Genomic DNA, 25,159 nt, shown 5'->3' with positions numbered 1-25,159 from the left:
TGGGTTAGGTATGTCACCCAGAAGAGCTACCAGAGTCATTTGAGCATCTGGTCACTCCACTGCTTAAAGCAGATATTATTAGCCCTGGGCTTTTCATGTGCAGGAGCCCAGAGTTCTTCATGTGGTATTTTTGTTTTTGTTCATCTGCAATAGATTTCTGTTATCTGTAAGGGAAAAGAGCCCTGACTCATGGACGCGTCTTCCCTTGTATATAAAAAATGACCAACTTGGGGCTGGGGATGTGGCTCAAGCGGTAGCTGGCTCGCCTGGCATGCGTGCGGCCCGGGTTCGATCCTCAGCACCACATACAAACAAAGATGTTGTGTCCACCGAAAACTAAAAAATAAATATAGAAAAAAAAAAATGACCAACTTAACCAGATGAAGTGGCACATGCCTGTAATCCCAGAAGCTTGGGAGGTTAAGGCAGGAGGATTGCAAGTTCAAAGTCAGTTTAGCAACTTAGTGAGGCCCTAAGCAAATTACTGAGCCCCTGTCTCAAAATAAAAAATAAAATAAAAAAAAAGGCTGGGGATGTGGCTCAGTGGTTAAGCACTCCTGGGTTCAATCCCTGGTACCAAAAGAAAAAAGACCCATTTAGCATTGTTTCTGTGGATATATCCATCACTAACAATTCTGAAAGAAGAGTAATATAAGCTAAGAAGTTTTGAACATTTACTCTGTGGCAGGTACTGTGCCATACAGTTCATACTGAAAACAAAAATGTAATTTCTGTTCACTGTGTTTAATAAAACTGGGACTAAACTTACCTCTCATCCTGCATTAAGCAACAGTGCACAGGCTCTCCAGTCCCCATGTTAAATAAAATGCAGAACTAGCACAGAAAATCAATTGCCCCAAGGCACACTGACTCCCAAGAGAAAACTGAACACCAACTAAAGCAGTTAGCTCATCAAAACTGGCAGCGCACTTACCAAGAGTCACTTCTGGGTCCTCACCTCATGCTGCACCCACCAATCCAAACCACTAACTCTGTGAGAAGAAAGGGACTAGAAGAAGCACACGTGCGTGTGTACACACACATACACACATGCACACTCCTTAACCTTTGCCACGTGTTGCTTTGTGCTGCCTGGGGACTCTGCCATCATAGGAAAGACCCCTAGACCTCGCACCTCCAGAACCACGAGCTGAAATAAACCTTCTTTATAAGTTACCCAGTCTATAGTACTGTGTTTTTGGTAAGAGAAAATGGATTAATACACCCACCTTAAAAGATCTGTCACAACTCAGCTCAGCCAAGGTCCTGAAACTTTATAAATATCCTTGCCGACTATGTTTGAGATACTCCTTTGACACATTCCAGTGTCTCCCTTACTGAGTGCCATGCCCTGAGATCTGCCTGGTTGGCAGGTGTGCCTGCGGGTCTTTAGGGCCTGACAATTGACAGCCTAAACTACCACACTGAGTTTGTAACAATGATGTAGAGGCTGTTTTTGCTAAAAAGCACTGACTCTTCACTTTGGCCTGCAGATGCCCAATGGGAAGCAGCATCTCTGCCTGTGTCTCTATCTCCTTTACCACCTTAAACTTTGGGTCAGAATCCTATTTGGCTCTCCAGGCATGTTAATCACTTAGGGAGTGTCTGTGTAAAAACAGGTACTACAAAGACGATTAGTCCTAAATCTACCTAATTTATTTTGTCTTCCTTTAAGACTGAGGACACCAAGATAAGGGTAACCAGGGCATTTTCAAGACCTCCTGGAGTGGTGCCTAGAAGTCTCTAGTCACTGCCCAAAGCTGCAGTCACCCGGAATAGCACAGCCTTGCAGACACATCACCCCACAATGGATGAGATCACCGTCCTAAGCAGGAACAATTACCCCATGACAGGAACTGTGGCTGCCCCCCAATTAGGAGTAATCATCTCGTGGTAACTGAACTGCCCTTTTAAGCAACAAGGACCTCTCCAGAGTCACCTTGAAAAACTGAAGGAGATAATGATCAAGACTGCTCTGCTCTCCACCAGTACAGTAGTGGTTTGGATCTAAAATGTCCCCCAAAGACTCATGTGTCAAAGGCTTGTGCGGTGTCCAGAGGTGGGGTTTTGACCTCACCAGTGGAGCCAAATTTGAGGACATTATTGGGAGGCGGTGGAAACTACGGGAGTGGGTCTTTGGGAGCATGCCCTTGGGGACTGTTCCTGCTTCTCTCCTTTTTGCTGCCACACCCCCCCCATCTCCCCCACCTCCCATTTTCCAGCTACCACGAGCTACTCAGCTTTCCTCTGCCAGGCACTCTGCTGTGATGCTCTGCCTCACTCAGGCCCAAAGCAATGGAGCCAGCCGACCACCACAAACTGAGACCTCTTAAACCATGAGCCAAGAAAAACCTTTCTTTCTGGTCACGTTTTTTTCTCAGGTATTCTGTCTCACCATCAGAAACCCATCTAACACATGTCACTCTAACCCCCACCCTAATTCTTCCTCTATTTAAACCTACAGCCCATGTCAGTAGCCCCAAAGACAGGGCCAGCATGCCTGATCCGTCTTCCAAGTACAGCTCTATTGATTACACGCCTTTCCTGCTTTCACCATTACCTTTGTTTGCTGTCTTTGGGGCAAAGAGTCAGACCTGACTTGTTGGGACTATTAATCAATTTTTGACTCCAGTGGCTGAATCCTTTTTCCCCCTTGGAACTGTGGAACCAGTAATAAGATCAAGCACTAATTGAACAGCAAAAGAGATTTTTATTCTTGGCCGAGAATAGAAGTGGGAGACAAATTTATGAATCAACTCCCTACCCCTTTGGGGCTGGGAGATTACCCATATTGGGCAAAAGAAATGAGGAAGACAAATAGGCTAATAAAGGGGAGGAACAGTCATTTCTTTTATTATAATGAAGCTAGAGATTGTCTGGTGGTCACCCTGGATGTCACCTTAGATCCAATTGGCTTTGGCCAGCACACCTGAAGAGGGACTTCTGGCCTTCAGGCACCCCGTGCATGTGCATTATCTAGGGAGGTCACCTTTGGGACTCTCCCTGGGCCCAGCGAAGGTTAACATGGCATCTGTCCCTGGGATGCCATCAGAGGGACCCTACTGTCCGTTACACACACAACTCAAGTTGTTAAGAAGTGAAGACTGTTCATTCACTTAGCTGCTGAGCACAAAGGGCACTTGGGTGAATGGACGCAGGCCTAAGCAAGCAGGACATGCTTTTTCCTTAGCTTAAACTTTTCCCCCTTTGGTCCTGGGGACTGAACTCAGGGCCTCCCATTTCCTAGGCAAGTACTCTACCACTGAGCTATACCCCCAGCTTATTGTTTAATTTTGAGACAGGCCTCCCTAATTTACCCAGGCTAGCCTTGAACTTTGGATCATTCTGCTTCAGCCTTGGGCCACCAGGCCTGGCCCTAATCTTGCTTATTCTGAGGACAAGGGGCTGGAAGGCCAGAAGTTCCTCTTTGGATGGGCTGGCTGAAGCTGGCTGGATCTAGGACAAGCTGCCAGCTGTAGACCAGACAACTTCAGCTTCATCACAATCCCATCTGCATGCTGAAGGAGTACTCTCTGGTGCCAGATAGCTGACCATCATGACAATAACCAGAAAGAACCATATAAAGAACAAGGTGGTGCCCAAACAACAGGAAAATATCTACCCATTCCCCGAAAATACATGCATATTTCTTCCCTTTATTAGCCTACTCCCCCATTTCTCTTATTCTTCATCTATGACCCCCCAACCCCCAAGGGGTGGGAACTTGATTTGCAAGTTCATCTCCCACTTTTATTTTTGGCCAAGAATAAAAGTCTCCTTCAGTGCTTGGTCTTGTTAATGTTTCCACAATTCCAGGAGGAAGCAAGCACCCAGCCTTTGGGATTGAAAACCAGTACAGGGCTGGGGCTGGGGCTCAGTGGTGGAGCCCTCACCTAGCATGTGTGAGGCCCTGGGTTCGATTGTCAGCACCACGTAAGAATACATAAAAAAAAATAAAGGTACAATGCCTTTGTGTACAACTACAACTAAAAATAAATATTAAAAAACAAAAACAAAAACAAACAGTACCACCTTCACTTCCCAACCTCATAGCTTCTCCTCTCTTTCTCCCCAGGTGTGTCTATCTGTTTTTGGTGGTGAGAACACTTAAGCTCCTTCCAAAGGCCAGCGAGGGCCCCAAGCGGGCAGCAAGCATTACCCTCTGATGCCCCCACACCTACCGTACAAGTCCTCCTCAGGGTCAGACTCTTCCAGGGCCACCTGTGGCTGAGCCTTCACTTCCAAGTTTCTGCTGAGCCAGCTGGTTTGTTCCAGGGAAGAGCCAGCAATGTTCCCTATGGCTTCCAGGATTTTCTGAGTGATTTCCTGAGAGCCATCAGAGGAAGAGGAATGGAAGTCAGTTAAGAAGTTTAGATGCGAAGAGGCAGCACCATCCAATAAAAATATAACTCAGGGGCTGGGGCTATGGCTCAGTGATAGTGCACTTGCCTGGCATGCGTGAGGCACTGGCTTCGATTCTCAGCACCGCATATAATAAATAAAATAAATAAATAAAGTTCTATCATCAGCTTAAAAAAATATATATATAAATACATATAACTCAGGTCATAACTGTGAGCCATTTACATAACATCAAGTATTCTATGGTCACATTCAAGGTAAAAAGAAATAGGGCAGCTGATTTTTTTTAAACATTTATTTTTTTAGTTGTAGGTGCACACAATAGCTTTATTTATTCTTATGTGGAGCTGAGGATCGAACCCAGTGCCTCACGCATGCTGGGCAAGCGCTTCTACCTCTGAGCCCCAACCCCAGTCCTAGAGGCAGCTAATTTTAATATGTCCTATTTAACCCAATGTATTCAACACACACAACGTATCCAATCAATATAAAATTACTAATGAGGTTTTGTACTTTATTTTGTATCATGTCTGGAACCAACATGCATTTTACATTTCTAGCACATTCAATTCAGCCACACTTCCAGGTGCGCAGTGGTCACATGGTTAGGCAACAGTCAGACACAGGGGTTTGAGCAGTTAGGTCAGGGGTGTAAGAAAACACTCAGTGCCAAACAAATCAGTTAATCAACAGCACTGCCTCTGTGGCACCACAAGGTCTGAGAAGATAGCTACTTCAGGGCCCCACCTGATCTCAGCCCTATAAACTATTCCTCTTACAACCGGACAAGATAAACTCAGGGGTTAAGCACCAAGGGCAAAGGTACGATTGCTCCAGAGGGTCTAACTGCTACAACATCTTAAGCAAGGCCCTGCACAAACAATGCTGACCAGACTATGTGTTGGGTAAACGTATAACGGCAGCAGCACCCCAGAGAAAAACCCCAACATGGAGTCTAACGACCCTCTTTCTCCTCTTTGTTTCTTTCACTGGCGCGAAACGTTCCCGCCGGCGAAAATGTTCAAACCCTGCTGGTGGGAAGCCTTAGCCCCAATTAGAATTCACTTCTTGGGCTCCAGAACTGACACATGGAAGAGCTTGCCAATAAACGGGCGACTTGTTATCTACCTCAGCCCTGCGACCCCTCCTCAGGCCCATATAAACACACAGCCTTTTGTAATAAAGCGGGAACCTCTTTGGTACTCTGTGTCGTGTGGTGCGGCGTCTTCCAGCCTTTCACTATGGCCTAAGATAAACACAACGCAACCATAAAGCTCACGATGGTCATGGGACCCTGAGTCCCTGGGAAAGCAGGGTGACGAGGTCCAGAGCCCATCAGCCCATCTGTAAAATAAGTTCCAATTGGAACTTGCCAGCTGGTCAGGATGACAGAGAGTTGCCCTTAGGTTATTAGCATAACCTCGCCTTACTCCCCTTCTCATGGGGTTCCTGGAACACCTACAGGTAAAAGTGTTGTAGGGCAACTTTGGGAATCTAGTGGAGTTTGTCAATCCAGACCACAAAGGACCTTCCAACAACTTTGCCTCCTACCCCAATTAAACCACACTCACAAAACAAATTGCTGTTCTCTTTGAGATGACCCATCCTCCTCTCTGGGTGTTTTCTTTCTTAATAAACTTTGCTATATTTGTATGGTTGAGGTCTTGCTCAGAACACAAAGGCGATGGCATTTCTGGTAACGACAAGTGCCCAGTGGTTACTGTACTGGCCAGGTACACAGACATCAGGAATCAGACATATTCTGATAACAAAGGAGCACATTGTTAACAGGTTGGTCTTCTGGTTTCTCTAGGACCAGGGGTTCTTACTAGTGTTAAATAAAAATTACAGGAGACCACTTTTTTGAACTGAGCTCCACTACTAGCCCTGACAGGAACAGCCTAAAATGAAAATGGGGTCATTCATGCTGATGTCCACATCGCCAAGCTGCAACTAAGCTGTTTATCTAACCCTCTGAAAAATCAGGACTAGCCAGGTAACAGACAGGTTCCCCAAACAGGTCAGTTTCAATTGGCTTAATACTGAAGTTCACTCTCTGCCTTAATCTTTGGATAAAAAGTAACCTGAACTAACCTATTGTTAACTAGTTAATTAAAAAAAAAAAATTTTCCACGTCTCCCTGTACCCTCATTACAAGAAAAGTAGCTTTTTTAAAAAAAAAATTTTTTTAGTTGTAGTTGGATACAATACCTTTATTTTACATATTTATTTTTATGTGGTGCTGAGGATTGAATCCAGAGCCTCACACATGCTAGGTGAGTGCTCTACTAATGAGCCCCAACCCCAGCCCAAGAATAGCTTTTCTTTTTGGTACTGGGGACTGAACCCAGGGACACTTTATCACTGAGTTATATCTCCAGCCCTATTTTTAATTTTGAGACAGGGTCTGGCCAAGTTGCTGAGACTGATCTTGAACCTGTATCCTTCTGACTAAGCCTCCTGAACTGCTGGGATTACAAACTTGTGCCACCACAAAAACAAAGAACGTAAATGACTGTGGTCATTTCCAAGTTCTTGCTTTTTTCAGTCCTTTTTAAATCACACCAAGCTCCTCTGCTCAGCTCAATGGAGCACACTGTATTATGACATGAAGTCATTAATGGGAGATGTAAATAAATCCTCCAGCTTCACTTGCTCTTAATTGACTTAAAAATCATTAATTTTGGGGGCTGGGGATGTGGCTCAAGCGGTAGCGCGCTCGCCTGGCATGCGTGCGGCCCGGGTTCGATCCTCAGCACCACATACCAACAAAGATGTTGTGTCCGCCGAGAACTAAAAAATAAATATTAAAAAAAAAATTCTCTCTCTCTCTCTCTCCTCTCTCACTCACTCTCTAAAAAAAAAACAAAACATTAATTTTGGAGGAGGTCACACAGCTGGGCAATATGTTACCAGCCTCCCACTAACTTGGTGGGGGTGACATCTCTGATGTGTGGTTATGACGGTAAGGGCAGCTAGGCTACTCTTTAGGGAGCAGAAGGCCACTTCTGCTGAAAACACTGGCTCTCTTCTTGGACTTGCAGGTGTCTGCTGGGTGACTGGAATGGAATTAGAAGGCCCGCACCTCTACCTTCAGATTTGGCTGGTGTCCTCTGCTGCTGAGAGCCATAGCCAAGTAGGAATGATACATGGCATTTTGGGTTGAAAGGTGACCCTGCTCAGGAATTAGGGTGGCTCTGGGTTTTTTTTTTTTTAAAAGAGAGAGAGAGAGAGAAAGAGAATTTTAATATTTATTTTTTTTTAGTTCTTGGCGGACACAACATCTTTGTATATGGTGCTGAGGATCGAACCGGGCCGCACGCATACCAGGCGAGCACGCTACCGCTTGAGCCACATCCCCAGCCCCAGTGGCTCTGGGTTTAGGGTGGATCCTGCTGGGAATAGGGCGGCTCCAGGATTAGGGTGTATCCTGCTGCCTCAGGCACCCACTCCTTTGGAGTTCCCTTGAGTTCTCCCGGGGTTCTGAGAGAACTGGGACACAGAGCCCGGTGGAGGGAGTGTATTTCCCAGGTAGTGTGTGTAGAGTGCCGGTGAGAGTTTGGGAAGAAAGAGTTGCTGTTTAAATCTACAAGGCTTTGTGGTGGCTTGGTGATTTTATGCCCAGACAGACTGCGGCACTCTGCTGCCTTGACCCTGCCTTGACTCTACTCAGGTCTGCATGTAGACGTGTTGATCATTTAAGAAATGTCTCTCCCAAACTATAACACAAGGATAATCTGACCCAGGCTTTCTTAGCCTCTGTCCTCCTCCTTCAAGGCTAAAGACATCTATCAGCTGCCATAACCAGAAAGACCAGACTAAGAAGAGAGCAAAAACAGCTGGCACCTGAATTCCAGAAAGATCTCTGCCTATTTCCAGAAAAGACATGGATGTTCCTCCCCTTCATTAGTCTCCCTCTCCCTCCCAACCCCTGCAGTAGAGAAGCTGGCTGGGAAACACAGTTCCCTCTTTTCCACTCTTTGGCCACTGAATAAAGCCCTTCTTTCTCCCTAGTACTGTCCCATGGAACACTGAGTTTTCTGTGGCTGAGCTTTGGGACTAAGCATGCCTGAGACTAGAATGGAAAATCGAGACATTGTTATGCTAAATTGTTGTAGTTTTGTCCTTTGACACTGGGATTGTACCTTTCAATAATATAAAAAATAAAATTAAATAAATTGGCTAGATGGGGGCAAACTTACAGGTTACCCACTCTCAGGAGCACCATCAGGGAAGAACTTGGTCAGCAGGTGAATAGACAGGAACCCTGAGCAGGGTTCATGGCCAGTATAACGGCTGACCAACCACCAGCTAAGAGCAACTATAACCCCTGACCTCAATTATTACACAAGGTCCATCAGCTTTGGAGCTATGTTTAGGCACAAAACAAACACATCTGCCTCCTGAGTGGGAAGGGGGCGCACCTGAGCAAATCAGCTGGCTGGCAAACCTGTATGTGTGTGTGTGTGTGTGTGTGAGGGGCGAGTAATGGGCAGAGTGAAAGATCAGGAAATGGGGTTTGTGCTAAGAGAATTCCCACGAGGATCCTGCACAAATATGTCCTGTGAAATACTTACTTGGTCTTCCTCCCACTTTCCTGGCATCTCTCTTCTAAAATCCTTGGAAATCTCCCAAACTATCTACCTATCATTTTTTGAGACAGATATATATCTAGATAATATGTATCTAGATATAGGTATAAATCTAGATATAGATTTTTCCACCTCAAAATGATATATCAAGGTATATATCTTTCAAGATGACTGAGATATATAGCCATCTTAAATTCATACATATATATATAAAATATATCACATACATATATATGTAATTTTGTAGATATTCCATTTTTTTTTTCTTTTTGTGATATGGTGATGCTGGAGATCGAATGCAGGAGTGCTCTACCACTGAGCTACATCCCCAGTCCTTTTTAAGACAAGGTCTTACTAAATTGCTGAAGCTGGTCTATTTTTTTTTTCTTTCCTGGTGCTGGGGATTGAACTCAGGGCCTTTTGCATGTGAGGCAGGCACTCTACCAACTGAGCTATATCCCCAGCCCCTTGAGGCTGGTCTTAAAAACTTGAGATCCTCTTGCCTCAGCCTTCTGACTTCCTAGGATGGTGTATACCACCACGCCTGGTGAGGGGTGGGATTTTCAGCCCCATATTTCAACCACCTGTGCTGAAAGAGGACTAAACGTTGAGCTGATCCCCAATGGTCAGTGACTCAATCAATCATTCCTTCATAATGAAGTCTCCATAAAACCCCCACAGGACTAGGCTGAGAGATCTTCCAGTGAGCTGAACACACAGCAGTTCCTGGAGGAGGCCATCTGGGGAGCATGGAAGCTCATGTCCCTACCCACACCTGGCCTTTGTACTTCTTTACCTGTAATATATGTGATAATAAACTGGTAAATATGTTTCCCTAAGTACTGAATTGCCCCAGCAAATTAAATGAACCCCGATTTAGAGGACAATAAGCAGCACAGGCAAAATAACCTGGGTTGTGCATTTGAAATGAGGAACAGCCAGTGGGTTAGAGCTTTCCCCTTGTGCAGGCAGCTGACTCCAGGTAGGTAAGCCTCCGAACTGACCTGATTTAGAGGCCACCAGGCTGGTATGCCCTGGAGAATGCATTGCATGGTAGCAATTCACACATTTTGAGATAGAAATTTGGGGATACAGGAAAAATACACTGAGTCTCAAAGGAGAAGCACCCATGAACTGTTGGAACCTAGGAAACACCCATGAACTTTTGAAATGCAGTGAGCAACTGTGAGCAACCCAGCCCATGTCCTTGGCCTTCTTTCTTTTACTCAGGAAGGCAATGTACACACACTAGAAGAACTGTCAGGAAATCAAACTCCATACTCCCTCCACCTCCAGTCCAACCCCTAGCTGCTGTCCTCTATAAATATCAACATCCCAGGGCAGCATTGCATGGTAATGATGCTTTCTTCTCCACAAGTTGAGTCCAAAGGAGCCACTCAAAACTTCTCATTATGCTTTATACAGTTCCTATTGTGGTACGTCCTGATACTGTTGCAGGATATACCTTATACAAATGCTGGGGATCATAACAATTTTCAATAATATCACTAAAGACATAAAACTGTTAGACAAGCCTTGGGATCTACACATTCAATCAACCAGGAATGGAAGTATCAGAAAGAAAACTGTATTTGCACTGAACACCTATAGACTTTTTTCTTCAGCATTATTCCCTAAACAGTACAGGATAACACCTCTTTACTTAGCAATTCAGTACTTAGGGAAACATATTTTCCAGTTTATTATCAAATATATTACAGGTAAAGAGGTGCAAAGGCTAGGCAAAATAAGTAACCTAGAGATGATTAAAAGCATCCAGGAAGATATGTACAGGGGGGCTGGGATTGTGGCTCAGCGGTAGAGCACCCGCCTAGCATGGGCGGGACCTGGGTTCGATCCTCAGCACCACATTAAAAAAAAAGAAGGCATTGTGTTGTGTCCATCTACACCTATAAAATAAATATTAAAAAAAAAAGATATGTACAGGTTATATACAAATAATATGCCATTTAATACAAGGGACTTCAGCATCTTTGGACTTTTGTATTTTGTGTGTGGGGTCTTGGAATTGACAGATACTGGGCTGGGGTTATAGCTAAGTGGTAGAGCGCTTGCCTAGCACATATGAGGCACTGGGTTCAATCCTCATCACTACATATAAATAAATAAAATAAAGGTATGGTGTCCATCTACAACTAAATATATATTAAAAAAGAAAGAAAGAAAACAATTGACAAATACTACACATCCCAGGTTAAATTGAAGCCTTTGACCACAAGTCACCATCTCAATCAATATTTTATAACAGTGGCAAAATAGTGATTTTCTAACTCCATCTTTTTTAAAGAATATTTTTTAGTTTTAGGTTGACAAAATATTTTATATTTATGTGGCGCTGGGGATCGAACCTAGTGCCTTATGCATACTAGGTGAGCACTCTACCACTGAGCCATAACCCCAGCCCCTCTAACTCCATCTTGAAGTCTACATATTAGTCAGCTTTCTGCTCTGAGAAGTTTTCCATCTGAGCAAGTTGTACTTTTGTTTTTCAGTATTTACAAAATTTTCTATAAGCATGCAATGCTTCTATAACAGAGAAAAATAAAGGGAAGAAATATTTCTTCTTTTAAGGAAAGAAATCTATGTGTAACGGCAGATGGATGTTTTAGTGAGGGCTCCACAGACATCTGCATACCCTGCAGGGTTGGGGGGGCCCAGTAAATTCTAGGGTAGGCTGCTCAAACACTAACCAGGAATCTTCATAGCAAATATAGGCCCCAAGCCTGCCTGCACCTCCATTGGCAGATGATGAACTTGATCATAAAGGCAAAGCCAAGATGGGACTCTGCCAGTGCTGGTCATTGGTGGTGACCTACCCTAAAGATGGCATCGCAGGAATGACAACATTCACTAAACACTGCACATACAGACCTGCAGGTCTTTCTGGTCCTTCTTGCTTTCCAGGTTGGGAGTTCTTGTTACAAAGTCATTCAGCATGCTGTTGGGGGACAATTAGTTTCTGATCAAAAATGCTGCAGAAACAAAATATGTTCCGACAGAAAACACTACCTCCATATGAATGTGGTGATGTGATACCTGAGAAGCAGAAAATATCCAGGTGGAGCCAGATTCAATTGCACAGATTCCTTCAGTACTCCCAACAGGGAAGCAAAGTTCTCCTGCAAGGCTAGTATTGGAAGCCTATTTAAACAAACAAAGGAAACAATGTTAGCATGGGAAGGCAGCTAGGGATGAGCAGGAAATGGATCAGGGAAGGATAGGAAGGAGTATAAGAAAAGCCCCTTGCTGGGAACTGACGCTGAGGTGCCAGTCTCCTTCCACATTCCCCCTCTCTCCATTTATACTCATGGGCACGTATCATGTTCCAGAGTTATGCATGTGCCCATAAGTTGCCCCCAGAGTCAGCTGACCATCACATGACCTTCCACTTGTAGTCTTAGGCCAGAAAAGGTAAAATGGCCCAAAGTACACAGTTGCATGCCCTCAACACGTTAACAGCACAGGTGTGTGACTCCCCCCACATGGGGGACCCTACACCAACACCAGGCCAAGGAGGGGAAGCACCTGTCACTTCAGAGTTTCTTCACTGAAAGCCCCACCTCCTATCCTAACAAAAGCAGAAAGCTGAATCATGTCAGGGGCCCTGGCCCCGGTTAAATTGAACGCTTCTGCCCCCCATTCTCTAGGGAGTATCTCCCTCTCCCTTGCCTCCCCAGCCTTACAATAAGCCTGCCTTGGATGGTCTTTTCTTAAGTGCCCTCCTGCAGGAGCAGAAGCTTCTGGCCCCAGGACCACCTTAACCCTCTGTCTTCGCCTCATTTGTCTTTGTGTGTTGCACTGGGGTAACTGTCTAATCTTAGACCAATGATACCAAGGGCCAGATCATCACAACCCACAGTCAACCTCCAATGACAAAAACACCATCCATGAACAACTGCAAATACATTTACTTATTAAAAACATTTCAGGCCAGGAGTTGGTAAGCAGAGAGGAAAACAGCACATCTGACTGGCCTGTGTTTTGTTTTTCTCCTTCGTGCTCTGGCAAGCAGCTGGAGTTAGGGGACCAAACCCTGCTGTGGACAGGAGAGATCTGGCTTCCTCGTCAACAGAATAAAAGCCCGAGATGACTGGTCTCAGTCTCTCTCTGGCCTAGTACCCTGCTTCCCTGACAATGCTGGTGACACACATCGACCCCCAGCAGCTCTCGGGCAGGCTCCTGAGGGATGAGGCAGACCCTAACAGGATGGCCACAAGGCCAGGCAGCAGTGCAGTCTTCTAAAGCTCAGGTGCAGACAGAGGTCCCAGGGCCTAGTTCTGGTCCCTGGCCACCCCGAAGGATGGCAAAAACCTACCTTGCAGCTGCTGGGAAGGTTCAGACACTATACAATACTGTCTGTGCCATGTTTGCTCTCATAAGAGGGAAGTAACCAGCTCATCTTTAACTGCTCTAGGAGAGACCCGCTCTGAATGTAACCCCTAGACCCGGGGTCTCTGGGGTCATGGTCCTCGATTTACCCTCCTGCAACTTTATAACTTGGCAAGTTCGAATAACTGAAATGTTAAATGTGAACCAGGGAGACTGTAGCTGGCTGTGACACTCGGGGAAGATAGGTGAGGATACTGAGGCTTCCCTGAGAAGTCATTGGTACCCCTCCATCTGTGTTTACTGCACAGAATAGTCCCTGAAGCAGTACCCGGGGGGGGGAGTTGCCTTTTAAGAGCTCAAAGAGGTCAGCGAAACTTCCTGTGCAGGACTTCCACACCTCCACAGCTACCAAGGAGTCAAACAACGCAGAAGCCACCCAGCATAGGCCAGTAGAGCCATGAGCACAATCACCAAAACCATCATTTCTCCTTTTGCTAAGAGAGGCCTTTGACACTTTGTATTTGTGTGTGTGTGTGTGTGTGTGTGTGTGTGTGTGTGTGTGTTAGGGGCTGGTATCAGTTTAATGCAAATCTGAATCTTTTAAAGTTTAACAGGTCTCACATAAAGTTTTGCTGACATAATGAAGTCAATACGGATTTTTAAATGTCAGATTAGATCTCTGGAGAAGGAAAAATAAAGCTACTTGTCCATTCCCTTGCCCCAGGAAGAAAGGAGGACACCTTTAAGATATTATCTGATCTAAGGCTCTCCAGTAATCAAGAAATAAAACCAAGCTGGGCATGGAGCCACATGCCTATAATCCCAGTGATTAGGGAGGCCAGGGCAGGAGGGATTATAAATTCGAGACCAGCCTGGGCAACTGAATGAGAATTGTTTCAAAATAAAACATAAAGAAAGAGCTTAGGGATACAGCTCAGTGGTGCTGCGCCTGTGGTTCAATGCAAAAAATGAATGAATAAATAAAGTGGGGGTGGGGAGTGAGTCCAGGGATGTAGCTCAGTGGTGGAGCCCTTCTGGGTTCAATATCCAGTTCTACAAAAATGAAAAAAAAGAAAAAAAGAAAACCAGAGTAGTCTACGTCCATGGTCACTGCAGTAGCATCTGCAATTCAGCAATGTATCTGAGGGGACTACATTACCTTTGGATAAAAGCATAGCAAAACTGCAGCACGGGAATATCCACAAGGGGCGACTTCTGAAAGTTAAAGCAAAACCAATTACTCCAAGTTGGGAGGAAAGAAAACTGATTATCAAAGAATCCAAATCAAAGAGAAATAGCTCTGCATCCGAACAAAAAACAGATTTTAGCCGAAAAATCTTTCAGATAAAACAAGACACACCATAGTAAAATTTGGCATTTTAGTTGAATCTCCCCGAACAGAAAGCTGGGCCAGTGTTGACCCTCATAAATCCACTTGCTTACCTACAGACAGGGGACAAGAGCAATTCCACCTCTTAGCTACACGGATTCCCACAAAACCAGCGCACAGCCTCCCCAAGTGGCTGAACTCCTTTGTGGCTTTGAAACACATTCCGCGCTGCCCCCCACCCCCCACTGGCTTCTTCATAAAAGGTTATTTGTAGAAGCTGAGCTAAGGAACTAAACAAAACGTAGTTTGGGTTTGGAATGCTAAAAACCAGTCTGCCATCAACTTCCTACTAAGGCCTGGACAAAACAGGAAGTTGCCAATATCTGTAGACATTCAAGTAATGCGAGGGAACAAAACCCACAAGTGCCCACTCTGTCTGGACAAGCCACCACAGGGCCCTCTCCTATATACTTCCTATGCTTCTGCCACCATAGAGGCAGGGCAGGCATGGGCCACCCTCAGGGAGTATCATTTCCTGACACCCACCACTTGCTCAGTCCTCAATCCCAGCAGGCCGAGGATGTGCTTGCCTCTCCATCCCTGCTCCTCTCTGATCTACATGGCTGCTTTAATATTCATGTACAGGAGTGAACGGCAGGGATGGGGATATAGCTCAGCTGGTGGAGTGCTTGCCTAGCATGCGCAAGGCCCTGGGTTCAATCCCCAGCACAACAACAACAAAAAAAAGTGACCGGCAACAGGGGGACCACATGTTCTCGGAGATGCTGGGCCAGAGCTCCAGCAAACACTTGGAAGTTATCTTGGGTTCTTGTACATCCTTATCACTTGGCTGGTGCCATAACCAGGCCTCTCAGTGTTAAATTTTAGGTGGGCTTCTCTTCTTTTCTCACTGATTTTCCAACCTAGAACATCAGGGTTAGAATGTGGACCAAGGGGGGGAACCCTTTTGCACAGCTTAGGATCCCTACCAGGCAATGCACAGAGTTGACTTTCCACAGATGTTGGAAAGGGTGAGGTCCCTGAGCATAGGACGGACTCACAGCCCACAGAAGCCAGGCCCTCGGCCCAGGTGTTTCTATGGAGGGGTGTCCTGTGCTACATGTGAGAGGCCCTTCCAGAGAAGACGAGGGCAGGACAACCACGCACGAGATCTCCAGCCCCCGGCAGCATGTCTATAAATACTGCTGAAGATAAGATCATCTGCAGTCATCTCTCACTATGGGGTAAAGATGATGGTGACTGAGAATAATTTTATGATTCTCAAATGATTTAGCTTTTGCTCACCAGCTTCTGAGGTAGGAGAGATGAAAGAAAAACACAGGTGGAAGGAGACTAAAGAAGGACAAGAACATATAACTTTAATCTAAAGCCTTGAGCTGAAGCTCCACATGCTTCTCCTCCCAAGTCGGCTCTCGCCCAGGCCTGTCTCAAAATAAAACAACAAAAAGGACAGGGTATGTAGCTCAATGGTGAGGCCTGGGCCCTGGGCCCTATCCCAAATACTGCCAAACAACAAAAGAACTTCAGCATAGGGAACTTCCTCCAATCCCCACACTAGGAGGCTTGGGCAAATGCAAATACACACAGCACAGTTTCTACCAGTCCCCTGGAATGAGAGCCCTAGTCACCACCCTGCTCCAAGTCCCTGCCTGGAAAGCTCAAGGCCACCAGAGGAATTCACCTGCTCCTGTCCACACCTGACTGTAGGCTCCTTACATCCTTTTCTCAGAACATTTTATTTATAAAAATAGTTCGTAATTATGAATATTCCTCCTGTCCCTTTGAGGTGCCCATGTAACTCCTACAATGCAAGAGTTCTTTCCCAAGGACCTCAGAGCCATCCCTTTGAAGAATAATGACAAAAAAGTCAAGGTCTTGTCTCCCAGTCTCTGGTAAGGTAGGAGCCTACCCACCCTGAGCAGCTATCAGCAAACCCAGCAACCCTCATCCGCTAGCTGCCCAGTTCTACGTGGTGTTCTGTACCTTCCCACCTTCCCCGACTCTGCCGGAGCCCCTGCTTGTCGCTCACCCTACCTGCTGCTCTCCTTTAGTCCTTGCTGCACAAATCCTAATGAAGCCCAAACCCTTCCCCTACAGGAGCAATATTCCTGGGCTTCTCACCTCGTCCCCTTTGATTTGCAGTGGCCTCTTCACCACCTCCTTCACCAGGTGCAGCACTGTGTCCGTCTGCAGGGTGCTGAGTGCACAGATCAAGTCCACAAGGGTGAGCTGGGATGCACTTGCCACTGGGACTATCTGCAGAGAAAAAAAGAATTCCTTGAAAGTTTGAGAGAGAACAAAAATAAATGACACACAAAATGTCAGAGAGAGAAATTTGCTTCAATTATTTGAACAAATATTTCCTATTTATTTCCTATTTTGGGTAAAGGGCTTCATTTGTGGGACTAGAGTGAGTTAAGCAATAGCCACAGAAACATAAATCAGGGATAAAAGCTGCAGTGGATGCTGGAGTAATACTGTTATGTCTGAAATGAGAAAGTATTTTAGGGGCTGAGGGTGTGGGGAAATGGACTGAATTTTCCCCCCACAAACTGAAATTGAGAATGGCTTCCTCATGCTGGGAAGAGGAATGGAGGCTATGACCCTCTCCCAGTTCTTTTTCCAATCCAACCCTCCATCTCTTACAGCCTGTCTTTTGATATTGTAAGTTTTGAAGAACCCCTGGTGGGGTTGGGGTTGTGGCTCAGCGGTAGAGTCCTCGCCTCGTGCATGTAAGGCCCTGGGTTTGATCCTCAGCACCACATAAAAAATAAATAAAATAAAAATATTTTTATAAACTAAAAAAAAAAAGAACCCATGGGCTGGGGATGTGGCTCAAGCGGTAGCACGCTCGCCTGGCATGCGTGCGGCCCGGGTTCGATCCTCAGCACCACATACCAACAAAGATGTTGTGTCTGCCGAGAACTAAAAAATAAATGTTAAAAAAATTCTCTCTCTCTTAAAAAAAAAAAAAAAAAACCCTTGGTAATACTTTCTCTTCTCCTCAGTTAAAAAGATAACGTGTTTATCTAAAAGGGTGACATAGCAGAGGCCTGAAATCCCAGGGGCTCGGGAGGCTGAGGCAGGAGGACTGCATATTCAAAGCCAGCTTCAGCAATTCAGCAAGGCCCTAAGCAACTTGTTGAGATCCTGTCTTAAAATAAAAAAAATTTAAAAAGGGCTGGGGATGTGGCTCAGTGGTTACGCACCCCTGGGTTCCATCTCTGGTACTAAATAAATAAAATAAAAGGGCAATATAGGTGCCAACCTCCAGGAAGTCCTGGTTCTTCTGATATGCTAAAGAACCTGTGAAGCATCCCACAGGTGCTATGGAGGGTGACCTGGGGACCCAACGCCTGGCTCTTCCTCAGAGCAGGAGCCTGCCCTGACCATGGAGCCAGGAACACTGTGGGGTTTCCACTGTAGGCCTTCCTCTCTGAGGGAGGTCCCAGGTAGAACAAGGAATGTGCAGACCTTTTAGAAGGAGGTAAACTGAGTCCTGGAGGACTACACGACCCATGAGTTCACGGACAAAATGCATAAGGACATGATAGCATCGTTTTTCTTTACTGTTGTGGACAAGTGATATTTTTACACATTAAAAAAGTGGTGATGCCAGGTGCAGTGGCACATGCCTATAATCCCAGCAATTCAGGAAGCTGAGGCAGGAGGATCACTAGTTCAAAGCCAGCCTCAGCAGATAGGCACTTAGCAACTCAGTAAGACCCTGTCTCTATTAAAAAAAAAAAAAGGGCTGAGGACATGGTTCAGTGGTTAAACACCCCTGGTACCAAAAAAAAAAAAAAAAAAAAAAAAAAAAAAAAAAAAAAGTGGTGACCTGTAACTAGCACCAGGGAATAAATAACCCACAGCAGCCTTCATAGGAGGGCAATGAACCATTTCTTAAGCCAGGTGGCAGGTTCATGGGTGGTTTTTAAATTCCATAAAATGTACCTGTTATGGAAAGTTGAAGGGGACTATTAGAGAATAGGTCAGGGGACCAAGAGGGTAGGGAGAGGAGGGTGGGGGGCAGGGCTAGGACATGATCAAAGTATGTGCATGTAGGATCCTGCTACAGTGAACCTTGTTATTTCATATAATTAATATGCACTGATAAAAAAAGGACACGTTGTCCACACCATTGTAGGTATATCAGAAAGCAGAAGGCAGAGGTGGGCTCCCCCCGCCCCAAACCCAGATTGAGATGTGGCTGTATTAACTGAGGCATTTAAAAGGGTGAAGTTAACTCAATGGTTTTCCCATTTGACATGCAACATCACCTGTGATTCCAACCTTCCAGCGTTTCTTTCTTGGTTTTTTTTTTTTTTTTTTTTGGTATTGGGGATCAAACTCAGGGGCACTCTATCACTAAGCTATCTCCCCAGCCCTCTTTATTTTAAGACAGGGTCTCCCTAAATTGCCCACACTGGCCTTGAACTTGAGGTCCTCCTGCCTCAGCCTGAGTGGCTGGGAGTACAGGTGTGTACACCATGCCCAGCCTCAGGTGCATCTTTGTGGAGTAAGTGTACCCCTCCCACCACTCACCCTACCTTTGTCTTACTGTGCCGCTGAGCCTTCTTTCTGCTCCACACAGCTGCAACTGCTGCTATCAGCTGAGCCCCAAGGGGGGCAGTCAAGGGGTTTAAGAAGTCCAAAATCTTCTGTCTTATGGTCTAGAAAATAGAAAACAAAATGATTGCAGAAAAATATCAGGGCTCTCATGTAAGATACATTTGGCCACCACCTACTGTAAGCACAGAGAGCAGGACCTGTCACATTAGTGTCCCAATACCATCCTGAGACACTTCATAGCTGGGTGGATCCCAGGAAGAGGAAGGTCAGGAGTCCCCCTCCAAGAAGTTGGGTGTGTGATGGGGGTGTGCCTCCCACGCAGGCTCAATGCATGGCCAGGGTGGAGGGCACAGTCAGCTGCGTTAAGCTGAGGTGATCTAGAGTCTCAGGAGATGTGTCTATGGCCCCCAGCTGTGAGCAGAGTGCCATCTTATTTTTATTTTTATGTTGCTAGGGATGGAATCCAGGGCCCTGCACATGTTAGGCAAGGGTTTCACCATTGAGCCATACCCCATCCCTGGATGAGTCTTGAAGAAGTCATGCAAAACTTCCAGAGACAGGGAGAGGAACCCAGGAGGCCCGGCCAGCGCTTTGCACCTAGGAACCTTGGCCTGAGCTGGCCTCCTGCAGCTGGGGCTGGCTTATGGCCATGTGGAAAGCTGACTTTCCATTAAGAACTATTTAACCAATGTATTATTAAAACAGTTTAAAATACACTGTTCCTGGCTCTGGATGTCACCCAGCTCTCTCCCTTTGGTCCTTGTGGATTTTCTGCTCCTCAGCTGTCTGTTTCTTGCTTTGCAGACTCAGAGTTCCCAGGCCTGAAATGCTCCACTCGCGCTAACTCCTCCTACCTGGAGTCTGCTCAGCCCCTGACTGGTAACTTCAGACCAAGTCCAGTTCCTGTTACATGCTGTCATAGCAGCCTGTCTCTCCTTGAAGGGCTTCCCCTCATCACTGGTCCTCGTCTCTGCCACAAGGGCAGGGGCCTCGTGTCTCCTCCACGTGCATAACAGGGCCTGGCACACGTCAGCAGGCACAGGAATGACTGCTGGGTGCTGTGAACTTACTCCCCATATTTATTTCACATCAGACACAACTGAGCCTGAACAGAGGTGTCCTCTCCATTCTAGCAGGTTTCTTCTCTAGAGAGATAACTGGGAGTCCCACTCTACTGCCCTGGGGGCTTCGGGGAGGGTGAGAGCGAGTGTTCAATAAGCACTCCCCATTACTACCATTAATCTTTCTACCCATGGGACAGAACACTAACCATAACCTTGTCTCACAGATGAAGAAATAGGCTCAGACAGGCCCAGTGCAAAGGGTTTTTTGAAACTTTTTAGGGCAGGTTCCTTGGTAGCTTGAACTACATCAGAATTCCCCTGCAGGGCAGCCTTGTAACCAACAGAACATTCTGGATCCTGTGCTTCATTGCACCTAAATGAAGGAACGCAGGATGGAAGAACCCGAGTGCTGTGTGTAAGGAGAGGCCACGTGTGGCTTCTGGGGCACTGGACTGACAGCAGCTGCAGCAGGCAATTCTGAGCCACTCAACACAGTACCAGAGGTCATCAGGGGCCAGGACGTGTGCCCGGAAGGAGACGGGAAAACCCAGGGAGATGTTCTGGGTTGTGTGCTGCCAATTTAATTTAAAAAGACTCCAAGGTGACCTGATGTGCCATGTTTCAAAGGTACTGCTAAGAGCTGAGCACAGAAGGAAGCAGTGTTTTAGCAGAAATTCCCTAGAGGCTCACTGAGTACTTGAATACCCTTGAAGCCATTTATGCTGCCTTGTTTCGTGCATATTCACAGATGAACAAAGTGGAGCTGCCCACTTCCGACTTCCACCTGGGACTTCCACCTGGGATCTACTGGCGTTATCTGTGTTCACCTTCCTATACATAAGAATTCTTTTGTGGGCCAATACAAGACAAAGTAAGTGATGGCAGAGAAAGGCCTTTCTCACTTTGGTGGTTTTAAAGTAAACAGAAGAGGATCCTTTTGTGGCTCCCAGGAGATCCACAGGTCTCTTTTGAGTCTCCTCCTTTCTGAGAACATTCCAGAGAAGGGCCATGGTGTTCACGATGCGAGGCAGCTCTTCCAAAATGGCATTCCTGGCATTTCTCAAGCTGGCAGGATCGCTGGCGGCGGAGGTCTGAGAGTCAGAAGGGAAATTGAGATGAGACTCAGCCCAGCAGCGATGTTTCCCTTTTCCTGGGGGCAGTGGTGCCTTGGGGTTGGTGGGCCCCTGGCCCCCTCCAGGCAGTGTGCTTCCCGCAACCAGACAACACTTGGCTTCTTTCAAAGAGAGACAGCTGGGAGGCCAACCCTACAAACGACACACTTCAAATCCTTCAACCAAAGCACCGGATGTTGTCTAGGATTTAATCCCAGTGAGGGCCAAAACAGCTACAACGTCTTACCCTCAGATTTCAAGAACACCATGACAGCAAGTAAAAGATGCATTTAAAAAAAAAACACACACATTTGTAAATTTAAAATCAATCTTTAAAGCTTTACGCTTTATCCCATATGGTAACTGCTGGGACAGCGGGAAAGGGCTGAAGGAGCCCGTGCATGGGGGTCCCTAGCCACATCATCTATATAGCAACACACTACATGTTTGCATGATGTCCATGCATGCATTTGCCCACACATTTGTACCACATGCAAGCATTCGCATACATGTTTGCGTCACACATAACTTGCATACAGATGCATGACTTCATGTGTACATTACTCACGTACATTTAACTTACTCCAAATAATCATAATATGATGAAGACAAAGCAACATGTGAAAACTGCCTTGAATTTAGGGGGGGAAATGTACCTTTTTGCTCTGGTTGGGTTGTTCCAAAAGACAAAAATGACTAATGGTTGTCAGACCTTCCAAAAGCGTGAGTGGATAATCCGGAGAAATGTTTTCCTTCTTGGAGGTTGTGCTTTGGTGAAGAAACAAGAACTGGTTTTGAGAATTTTTGAGAATAAGGCCATAAAGGTTTGTAACCCTAGATACAAATGCTATGGGCCAGGCTCTATGGGCAGTGGCCACACAGACTCCATTTTACCTTGGGACTCCACATCATGTAAGAATGCTTCTCCCTGGGAAAGCCCCTCCTCTGTACCCATTAATAATTACCTAGCATAACACACTTGGCAACAAAAAACAGCAATTCTTATACAATGTAAAATTGTTCTCCTTGGTTTCCACTTTTCTTGGGCAATGTATCTTGTCAGAGATCATTGTCTAGATCTTAGTAACCATTCTCTAATGTATACTGAACTAGGGTCACTTTGACCCCCTTCCCTCTGTTTGCTTGCTGCTATGCCAACCTGGAAAGTCCTGTGGGAGTGGGAAATACCAATGTACCCACTGCATTGTTTCGCTAACTGCCCAATTCAGCTTCTGTACCTATTGCTTGTAGCTACGTCAACCCAGATGTAGTTTTTGCCTTTAAATATCCTAAAATGCTCAGGCTCGGGGCTGTTCCTTGCAGAGATAGTCATGGGTCCTGCAGGGGGCAGTCACCAGCCGGCCGGCTAAGTAAAGACTCTTCAATTTGGATAAAACTGGGACTTGAGGGCTGGGTGGCTTGTGGCTCAGTGGTAGAGCAATTGTCTCAAATGCATGAGGCATTGGGTTCAATCCTCAGCACCACAAAAAAGTAAGTAAATAAATAAAGATATTGTGTCCATCTACAAATAAAAAATTATAAAAAAAAAGAGACCCAAACAAACCAAAAAACCGGTACTTGGTGTATTTTCTGAGCGACCTTCCCAAAAATAAACAAAGCAGACAAAGAGCTCTCACAATGAAAGACCATCATAGGAATGATATGCGTTTTGGTGCTATTTTATATTCAGTTATTGGGGAAATGGTTTAAGGTGTCTTAGGGTTTCTGTGAAGACGACTCATGTTTTTATTTCTGTTTTGCAAAAATGACAGTAAATGACTTGCTGGCAGCACTAAGCTAGCCTGGGAAGCTGTGGGGAATTAAAGGATCTGAACATTCAGTTCCTTGCTATCCCTCTTGACAACACTAAAGGGGTTTGGATTAGGCTGTCTTATGCTCCAACTGGCATCCACAGCAAATTGTCCATTACAGAACCGTCATCAGAGCAGTAAGAGGCCTCAGAGTTAAACGTACCTTATGGAGAGCTTCACGGACTCGCTTTCATATTGCTTGACCAGCTCGTCCAAATTTTTGCAAATCTGGACAAGAAAGGGTGTCACGGTCCATCCCAGGGACTTTCCAAAGTAAGGCAAGGAATGTGTGACCAGGCTCACCCAGGCAGGGTGCATGCCGTAGCCATAGGCGGGCTGTAGGCCCCTCACCACGGCTGAGACCAGCAGGCCCTGGGAGGTGAGGGGGTGCGGCTGCACATACTGCATGGCGCCGATGGCCTGCTGGAAGTTCAGGGCCCTCTGCCACTCCCTGGATAGGGTCGGCTGGCTTTCGGCCTCCTCCTGGCCCTGGCCCAGATGGTGCTCCAGGACGATGAGTGCTTGCAGGAGCTTAAGCAGCTCGATTTGCAGCGGGTGTTCGCTCCAGATCTGGTCCTGCCCCAGGTTGATGAGACTCTCCTCAAAGACACTGTCCTCTAGCAGGGCCCTGCCCCGGTCGGTGGCCAGGCCATAGCGCTTCTGGCTGGTGTACATGGACGCTGACAGTGAGAGCAGGACGAACTCCTGGACCTTGCACCTCTGCAGGAGGCTGTGGATGAAGTCCACGTTCTTCCCTTCTGAGGACTTGGCCACTGAGACCAGCTGTGTCATTATTCTAATCAGAACCTCAACGCTTTTGACCTGCACGTCCCGGTTGCCGAGGATGTCTCGGTGGGAGACCTTCAAGTAGCAGGGATAGTAGGAGCGCAGGAAGCTCAGGCAGAGGTAGGTGAGGAGCTCGATCAGCAGAGAGTGGGGGCACACGTTGGGGGCCTGGGTCTGGAGCTTTCCGTAGAAACTCTGGCCAATGAGGGCCTCCTGGTGGCGCGCGAGTAGGTTGGAGATGAGGTTGAGGTGCGCTGTGGAGCTGGTGTCCATGCTGGTCTTGGACACGGCCTCGATAAACTCCTTTGGATTGGTTTTGAGCACGGCCTCCAACACAGAGAAGGCGTACAGAACCCGCCGGGAGTCATAGGGCTGCAGGTAGAGCAGGATGTGCTTAAACAAGGCCTGCAGTGTCTCCTGCCTCTCCCTCTGCTGCTTCAGCAGCCGAGACGTGGTGAGGGCCTGCAGCTCCAAGTCGGCCTCCTCGTCACTGGAGAAGGACTCTGAGGCCTGGGTCTTGTCCGAGTCTGCCCGCACCAGGCTCAATTTGGCACTGGACTTGAAGCTCTCTGGCTGGAAGGCTGCCAGCAAGGCTGAGCGCTTGGGGTACACCCTGCCCCCCATGGGGATGGGGGCACAGCAGTTCTCCTCATGGCTCAGTTCCTGCGGGTCGTGGGAGGGGGACGAGAAGGTGGATGTGTTCTCGCTGTCCGTGTGGCCAGAGCTTGTATCTGCCGATTCTGTGTGCTCACTGCTGTCTGGGGCACCAGGGCCCATCCTGTCGGGGAGGTCCACGTAGTAGGGCAGGTCTTCATCACTCAGCTCACCTCTGGGAGGGCACTTCTCTGGTTCTCTCTCCACTTCAGCCCAGATGGCTTCTCGATCAACAGTGGTGAACTGGCTCAGGGGGAGCTGTTCTTCAGGGGCTTCCTGAAGCTCGGGTGCCCCACCTGTCTCTTTGAAGGAGGGTTTCTTTCTGATAAACCAGCGATGCAAGTCCTCTGGGAATCACAAAGTGACAAATGACTTTAGAACATAAGAGTCTGCAATGATAAACTTGCCCTGGGGCAGTTTTTGTCTTAAAATCAGAAAGGTAAATTTTTTTTTTGGGGGGGGGGGGACCAAGGATTGAACCCAGCCAGGGGCCCTTAACCACTGG

The 25,159-nt window shown here is 46.6% G+C and overlaps 1 protein-coding gene across 3 annotated transcripts in view; it reads right to left on the bottom strand.

The window, feature by feature from the left end:
* Nucleotides 1-25,159, bottom strand: part of DOP1B (DOP1 leucine zipper like protein B) — a gene marked incomplete at its 5' end in the record, with an annotated part of 103,197 nt that overhangs the window by 16,908 nt on the left and 61,130 nt on the right. For all 3 annotated transcript variants that reach the window (XR_014023091.1, XM_081302373.1, XM_081302374.1), the window contains 9 exons: nt 4,182-4,326; nt 11,847-11,913; nt 12,012-12,116; nt 14,464-14,519; nt 16,777-16,911; nt 19,206-19,328; nt 21,194-21,382; nt 22,060-22,171; nt 23,378-25,001. Coding sequence is in view for 2 of the 3 variants with exons in the window: in XM_081302373.1 (XP_081158499.1) it covers nt 4,182-4,326; nt 11,847-11,913; nt 12,012-12,116; nt 14,464-14,519; nt 16,777-16,911; nt 19,206-19,328; nt 21,194-21,382; nt 22,060-22,171; nt 23,378-25,001 (2,556 nt within the window). The remainder of the gene's footprint in view (nt 1-4,181; nt 4,327-11,846; nt 11,914-12,011; nt 12,117-14,463; nt 14,520-16,776; nt 16,912-19,205; nt 19,329-21,193; nt 21,383-22,059; nt 22,172-23,377; nt 25,002-25,159) is intronic.

The sequence above is a fragment of the Spermophilus citellus genome (genome assembly GCF_964194105.1).
Source record: "Spermophilus citellus genome assembly, chromosome: 7".
NCBI lineage: Eukaryota > Metazoa > Chordata > Mammalia > Rodentia > Sciuridae > Spermophilus > Spermophilus citellus.
This window is presented reverse-complemented; position numbering and strand designations above follow the sequence as displayed.